This window comes from Panthera tigris, chromosome X, assembly GCF_018350195.1.
Source record: "Panthera tigris isolate Pti1 chromosome X, P.tigris_Pti1_mat1.1, whole genome shotgun sequence".
Lineage (NCBI taxonomy): Eukaryota > Metazoa > Chordata > Mammalia > Carnivora > Felidae > Panthera > Panthera tigris.
In genome coordinates this window covers 13,072,656-13,080,539 of record NC_056677.1, presented here as the reverse complement: position 1 = coordinate 13,080,539, position 7,884 = coordinate 13,072,656, and the positions used below count along the sequence as shown (strand labels likewise).

At 45.6% G+C, this 7,884-nt stretch overlaps 1 protein-coding gene across 2 annotated transcripts in view; it reads right to left on the bottom strand.

Annotated features, from left to right (window-relative positions):
• Positions 1-905: 905 nt before the first annotated feature.
• The window catches only part of TXLNG (taxilin gamma), a 52,503-nt gene continuing 45,524 nt past the window's right edge, over positions 906-7,884 (bottom strand). Inside the window, exons 8-11 of one of the 2 annotated variants that reach the window (XM_042973751.1) lie at positions 7,408-7,500; positions 5,065-5,160; positions 3,590-3,910; positions 906-1,052 (exon numbers count right to left, since the gene is read on the bottom strand). In XM_042973751.1, coding sequence (XP_042829685.1) covers positions 3,596-3,910; positions 5,065-5,160; positions 7,408-7,500 — 504 coding nt within the window. In that variant the 3' untranslated portion in view covers positions 906-1,052; positions 3,590-3,595. The remainder of the gene's footprint in view (positions 1,053-3,589; positions 3,911-5,064; positions 5,161-7,407; positions 7,501-7,884) is intronic. The other variant, XM_042973750.1, reaches the window with a different exon arrangement.

The following is a 7,884-nucleotide window of genomic DNA, read 5'->3' as shown; positions in this document are numbered from 1 at the left end:
AGCAAAGCGGACAAACCCAGGTTCGCCCCCCAACCTGTTGTGTAAGACTTGCCAGCTAGGAATGGTTTTTACACCTCCTTTTTCTTAAATGTTTATTTTAGAGAGAGAGGGAGAGAGGGAGACACAGAATCCGAAGCAGGCTCCAGGTTCCGAGCTGTCAGCATAGAGCCCGACGTGGGGTCAAACCCACCAACCGTGAGATCATGACCCGAGCCGAAGTCGGACACTTAAGCAACTGGACCACCCAGCGCCCTACACTTAATTTTACAAGGTTGTTTAGAAGAACGAAAACTGACTTTTACAAAGACTTTGTGGCCCGTTAAGTCTAAAATAATTACTACACCTGACTTGTTTGCTGGCTCCTCTTCTCTCTGTATGTGCTTAAGTACTTTTTTGCTCGTCTTGATAAATTAGGTAGTTCCTGGGGCACCTGGGTGGCTCAGTCGGTTAAGCGTCTGACTTTGGCTCAGGTCATGATCTCACAGCTCGTGGGTTCAAGCCCCATGTCGGGCTCTGTGCCGACAGCTCAGAGCCTGCTTCGGCTTCTGTGTCTCCCTCTCTCTCTGCCCTTCTCCCGCTCATGCTGACTCTGTCAAAAATTCAAGTTCCTTCTCTGCCTGTTACACCTAATTCTCTTGTTCAAATAGGTACACCCTGGAATGTTCTAGGAGCAGTCAAGGCTTGGAGAAATGCACCGTTTTGTTTTTTTGGGGCTCAACAGCAGCTAAACTTCTAGGATTTTTCTAGAGTCAAAGCTAAGGTACACACGGAGGCCTGCCACACGAAGTGAGGCTTCCACCCAGTCTCCATCCCTCCCAAGGCCTGAGAAACCAACTATGTACAGCTGTCTTTGGAATTCTCAGACACATTGTTAGACACATGGGGAACAAAAGACAGAGAAGCCGTTAAATTTATCATACATATTTACTTCATCTATACAGAATCGAGTAGATAAAATCAGATTCACATTAGTGAAAAATCTCTACAAAATGTCTTTGAAAAGCAAAACAAGACTGCCTCTGAACAATTCGTATCCTCATGAAAGACGTGGGCTGTAAAAAATAAAGCAGTGTGTTTAGCACAAACTAGAAGATCTCTGCATCTTTTTTTTTTTCACAGTTATTTCCATCTACAGTCTGAAAGAGGTAGATTTTTCTGCAACACCTGAGAATTGAATTGTGATAACCAGGTGTAATAAAGGCAGTTGCATACATAACTAAAAAAACACTGGTCTCAAGACTAAGAAATGTACTCCTAACAAGTCTGAGGGTGAAATGGTCCATGATCCAAGTATTCTCTACTCCTTGGAGTCTACCGCCACTAGAAATAATACACAGCAAGATCCCAGGATGGTGCCACAGATGCAACTGAAGTGAATTCGACACTTAAACCTTTTCTGGACCAGCCTAAGAGCATTACAGTGTTCTAGAATATGGTGGACACAGGGTGTGCTACAAAGCCACAACACTGAGCTGGTGAGGTGACAGCTTGGGGGTGGGGAGGAGATCTCCTCAGAGGGTCCCATTTGTTTTGATTCACAGGGTAAGGGGGGGGGGGCAAGATTCTGAAAGGACACCTAGTGCATCCCAAGCAGAATCTACCTCCCTGAAATACCGTGATCGCATCTAGCTACAAATACATAGTAAGCCAAAAGCAGCAGGCCAAGTACTGTTAATCACATTGCTTTATAAAGCCCTTGAAAATATGCAACAGGTCCAAGATTTACATCTTCCACATAGGACAAGCACCACAAAGAAACGTGGTGGGCTACACAAATGGCTTCAACAGTAAGAGCTGTACATCCAGCAGAGTTCTTGTGAAACATCATTAGTACTAATTTCAAAGTAGATTATATTTGATATATACCTTCATTTCCTCTAGGGGAAACGAGTCCAACATTTCATCTAGTAGCAGAAAGGAGTATTTATAAGAAGAGGCCGTTGGAGGAGGGGTATTTGTTTTTGCTTCCGACTCCTTTTGACAGTAATGACAGAATGTGCTCTGTGCTTTTCTTTTCCTCCGCTGTCTGACCCCTTGATTTCGTATGACCGAGGGTGGAAGCTTCCTTTAGACAACTTTCGATTCTCTGAACCCAGTTTAGACTAGGACTGTGACAGGACTTTACAATTTTAAAGAGACAACCTTTTTAACTAGACAGAACAAACTTCATTCAGTCCAGTGAGCAATTTCAGTTTGATAGTTGTGCTCAGTGGAATGTGCTTAGAGCATCCATTCTAGTAGAGCCTTTTTATTTCATAAAGTATTTTCAATGCAAATCAGAGCAAAGTCCAAGCTTTCACGGTGCGACCCGACCTCTCATTTGCATAACTCAGCCACACTCAACATGATTAAGAACAAAGGAAAGCCGAACAAATTCAGAAGTGACATGCTTCAGAGGGCAAGTTCCCCCAGTCCAAGCCAATTGCAGAGACCTAGATTAATTAATACTGGCTTTTCTCTTAAAAGACAGTAAGAAAAGGGGGTGGTAGAGCCACACACCAAAAGCCTAAGTAATGGATCCTGACTACTTAAAACTCTGCCAAGTCTTCCCACAGTTAAAAATGGGAGTTCCAGTCTTTTCTGTTTTGGAAATAAAATGTTTCGGTCAGCATGATCCACAATTAAAATTCCCTTTTTAAAAACCTGGAGAACTGCTGTTGGGATTCACGCAACTAGCTGAACACCAAATTTCAAGTAGCCAGAAGGCAGCAGAGGAGGGGCTTCCGCTTGATGAAAGCTACACGCGAATTGAACCCTCCCCGGCTTAAAATGACAACTACCAGTGGCTGCTTTCTGCGGGAAGTGGAGGATGTGCACCCAAATCCCAAACAAAGCCAACAAACGACCATATTCCACGGCGGTCCAAGTGTCTAGGTGGTCCAAGTTCAAACACTGGTTCTAGTTCTAACCTGAAACCGAAGCAGTAGGATTGTTTTTAGTCACAAGATTAAGCCTGTTTGTCCGATGATTTGCCTGTATATACTATTTTAAAAGTGACCCCTTTATGTACATAATCTGCCGAAACTTTGAATAATTTGAGGCTTGCAGCCAGGTCAATTTGTCAAGTGATATAAATATTATCAAAAAGCTAATCTGAATCAAAGATGCTATGCTGGTTTCTGACCCAACCCTACTTTATTTTTACTTGGCATTTAAATGGACCGTTAAGACAAAGCTAATCGTCTTGATTTCTTTTTGAGTAATATTAATCGGGGGGCCAGGATGTTTAAATGAATATGGTTTTCACACCAAGGAACCATTATCAGAACAAAGTTCCCTTGTAATGATCGGTCCCATCTCGAGTGAAATGAGAGTAATTCTGTGCAAGGAATAGGGAAGATAGGACAAAGCAATGGTCACATGCGTTCCAATGGAGGGAAATGAGGCAGATGTGCAACACGGCTGAGGAAAACGTATCGAAGGAAAACTATTCAAAACTGCTAAGCAGCCTCCTGTACCACGTAAGTCCAGTAGTTCTAAGAAAATACAGATATGGTAGAAAAAGTAAGAAAATTTTCACCACAAAACCAATAGTTACTACTAACAGAAAGTTATACACAAAATATAGCTCTCGATACAGTGATCATACTTCATTTCAGTCGACGGACTCGATACCTGGCCCGGCGGACACGGCCGTTCTCTCCTTCGCCGCCTTGGGCGCGGCCTCCGGGGAGACTCCCGGGGCGCTTGCAGAAGCAGTGTTCGGCTCCTTGGGGGACACCGGGGCAGCGCAGGGCCGCGTCCCAGGCAGTGCTAGGTCCGCACCTGCAGCCCTCCCCGAGACCTGCTCCTTCAAGACTTCCACCTTCTCGTTGAGCTCGTTCCGTTCCGTTTGAAGAGCCCTGCACAGCTTCTCTAACCGGTCCAGTTTTATCTGAAAGGCCTTGTACTCTTTATCACGGACAGTTTTCTGTAAGGAAAAAGGATCCCTGTGACCTCGTGGAGTACAGTTTACGGGATACAAAATGTGAACAAATCGGGAGTCCCGTCAGAAACTACTTGTTTAATCCCCCTCTTGCACGGGCTCCATTTCCTCAAGCACCGCCTAACCGTCTAGCCAGCTTCACTACATACCTAGCTACACGCACCAAATGTATTTAACACGGTCAACGTTATCCTAGGGTCCCGAGATATCCAAAATCCACTTTTTACGACATTTTGCGGGGCGCCTGGTGTGTAGCTCAGTCGGTTGAGCATCAGGCTCCGGCTCCGGTCGTGATCTTGCTGTTCCCGAGTTCGAGCCCTGTGGCCGGCTCTGTGCTGACAACTCGGAGCCCGGAGCCCGTTTCGGATTCTGTGTCTCCCTCTCTCTCTCTCTCCCTCTCTCTGCCCCTCCCCCGCTCACGCTCTGTCTCTCAAAAATAAACACTGAAAAAATTTTAAAAAACAAAAAAACATTTTGTAGCGATCAACAATTAAGGGAATTCAAGATACTCCTCACAAAGCTAAAGATAAAAAAAGTTAAGGGCCTGATTAAAAACAGAAAATGACTCATTTCTACATACATTTCTTTTGTTAGATGAGAACAAGATTCAAGGTCGGAAAAAAAGCAGAAAGAAAGGCACTGGAGTTGTTCTCTGTACTCTACTCCCACACCAGGAGAACCGATCGGTGCTTCTGGAGGTGGGCCCTGCACCGGCAGCCTCAGGAGACTGGTTCGAAAGGCTGATTCCTTAAGCTAGTGAACCGAACTCTGGGTGGAACCCAGCCATCTTGGTCTTAAGACCAAGCTTGTTAACAAGCTGGAATCTGAGGCAAGTTCCAGTGTGAGAACTGACTCCCGTAGAAGAAAGCGAAATCCACATGCCTTCCGGCGATCTCCAGCAGAAGCCTGGACCGACTGAGCGGGTAGTAGGAAATCTGTTAAGGCCTCCCTCGGGCCCCCCACCTACAACCCCGAAAGATGCACTTGCAGATTTTGCGAAGCCGTCCCCCCGCCCCCGGTTCTGGCCAGAGCCCTCGACTCCGGCCGTGGTGTCCCCACACGCCCCCTGCCCTGTTAGGACTGAGCTCCACGAGTCCCCGTGACTACAAACACCCCTTACTCACGGGAAACCACCTCACCTCTTCAGCCATTTGCAGAAGCGCTTTGTTGTTGTTTTCCCATTTGGTGCGCCATATTATTGTTTCTTTTTCCAGTTTTTTAATTTTCTTTGTCATCTGGCAATCAACACAATTGCAAATGTAAATTCTAAGTTCCATTTCTCAGCCGTACACCCTGTCCCGCCACAGAAAAGTTTGTTCCGTTCCGCCCCGCCCCCGTCACTGCACCTGCCTTGCCCAGCTGACAGCTGTGCCTGTCCGTTGGCGGCAGAGCTGATCTCAGAAGCATCTAGGGCGGCAGCAGCGGGAACCAAAGTAGGGGTTTCACATTATGAGACAAACAAATCTAATCTCCTCGATTTCAGAGGCAGCAGCACATGGAGGAAGCGGTCAGACACCACACTGAATTCTCGGCTTAGGCTGGAGTGCGTCCCTCAATCCGGCTGAGAGACCTCCTCCCCAGACTGTACAAAAACATGTCCACGTTAGGAGTCTTCTGTTCATTAAACTAATTCATGATTCTTGGAAGCACAGGGGTTTCTACAGCTCCCCGCAAAGAAGAATTAGCGACGTACCGCAAGCCCCAAGACCGTATCAGTTTTGGAACTATCGGCAGCGTAACTTCGCGAGCACTCCAGTGAGAGAGAAGGATGAAAGTAGTTCATCCTTAGCTCTGAGCATCCTCACACCTCACGAGACTGTTCGACTTCAGGTTTTGCTAACAATAAAATGGCTCCAAAAACTAGAGGGACGTTTTTAAACTTGCACTACAAGAACCCAGTTTTCAGAAATTCACGAGAGTTATCTGCGCCTGTCAATGAGTCCCGTTTTCGAGATTCCTTCATGCCCTGTTGACCGTGCCCCAGCCCCGACCCCAGTGAGGCACTGAGCCAGGCGCCGTTAAGGGAAACGAGGGTACGACAGAGCCAATGCCCGGGGCGGTGGGTTGTCACCCACAAAACGAACACCACGCAGAGTGGGACAAAGGCCATGCGACGAGCTCGTGGAAGACCGGGGTCGAGTGCTGACCGACAGCGATCTCCAAGCCACGAGCGGCGAGGACAGCGACTGGAGAGCCCGTCTTAAACGGTTCTGCCCCAACAGCGTGCTCGGGCGCACGCTGTGCAGAAAGAGCACCCCTCAACTTGAGCCCCAGCTGGGAGGACTGGCAGGCAGAACTGATCCACCGCTCACCAAATTCCCTAGATTACCGGGTCTAAAAATACCCGAAGGCGGTAATTTGAGCGCTTAACATGGCCAAGTACTGTCGGAATTACTCGGCTTTACAGAGGATAGGGATTTTTGTTATTTTTAATGAGGAAGGCACAGCAAGGTTAAACCACCTGTCCAGTCACATTACACGGGACCGGGACGCTGCCTGGAGCACACACTCCCCGCCACTGCACACGGTCCAGTCACAGTCATGACACACCCACCGAATGCTCACAAAGTGCCAGGCGCCGCCGTACTTGTCTCCAACCCGCCACTCTTTTCTAAGGACCCATTTTAAGGGGAATATGCCACGAAAAAGGAGAATGAGTGGACAGATTTAGGGATATGTGTGTACATATTCTGGTTCTCAGCTTGGTATCAAGGATATCGCTTTCCTTAATGTGGGCAGGAAAATTAAACAGAAGCCGAAGACCGAAAGGGTTTGGACGAAGGAGAAAGAATTCATTGGGGGTATAGTTAAAAGAAAGCGAAAAGCTAAAAATGTAGAAAACACTGGGGCGCCTGGCCGGCTCAGCTGGTGGAGTGTGCGACTCTTGATGTTGGGGTTGTGAGTTCAAGCCTCATGTTGGGTGTGGAGATTACTTAAAATAGATAATTAAATTTTTTAAAAAGGTGGAAACACTGATATATATATATATATATATATTGATTACACACATATATATATAAATAAAAATATACATAAATGTGTTTGCCTCTCTGTGTATATATGTAAATAAAAAAATATATATAGATATAAAATCAACCAACCAAAATGTGTTCTGGGCTTGGATGTCTTTAAAAAATCTCCAAAAACACAGAGCTTTGTGAAGGAGGGGTGGGGTGTCACCTGAGTGAATAAAACAAGACGCAACAACAAAAAAAAGAAACCATTTATGTGTAATGACAAATTGTATTTGACAGAGGAATTCACTTTAATAAAGCTAGTACTTAAGAGCACAGAGCTCACTAGCTACACGGACTACCACTCCAAGGGCAAAACGACCACACAGGATGCCACTAGAGGATAAGAACAGGGCAAATGAAGACTGTACCAGAACAACATCAGCTCGTCCAGGCAGCGATCATGCTTAACATAGCTTCTTCTACTAATTCCCTTTTACGTAATATTCTACTAAAATACGCAAATACCTTTTCCATCTCCTGCCGGAAGGTTGTAAACAGTTCATTGCTTTTTGCCATGGTAGTCTGGAATTCTTCAAACTTATCCATATAAAGAGAAAGCTACAGAAAAAAAGTATGAAATATTCTGAGTTCCAGGTAAACCATTTGAAATCCCAAAAGACTTTCCAAAAGAACATTCTATGTTTAAGCATTACTTGTTATAAGTGACAGAAGGAAGAGCAGACACAAAGCAGCCCTCGGGTGCTGGACAGAGACAGCTCAAGTTCCATAACCCACTGAGATCCACTGAAACTTAGCAAGTTTCGTGGACTTAAACATCTTTAGAAGTAAATGTTTAAAATGTACAAATATTTACTAGCTCCAATCCACCAATTATAATAAAAACTCCTGTGGTTGGTAGAACTGCAAATTTCATACAACTAACTGTTCCCGAACTACTCCCTCTCCTTAGATTTGAAAAACTGTCCTGGGAAAAAGAGCATT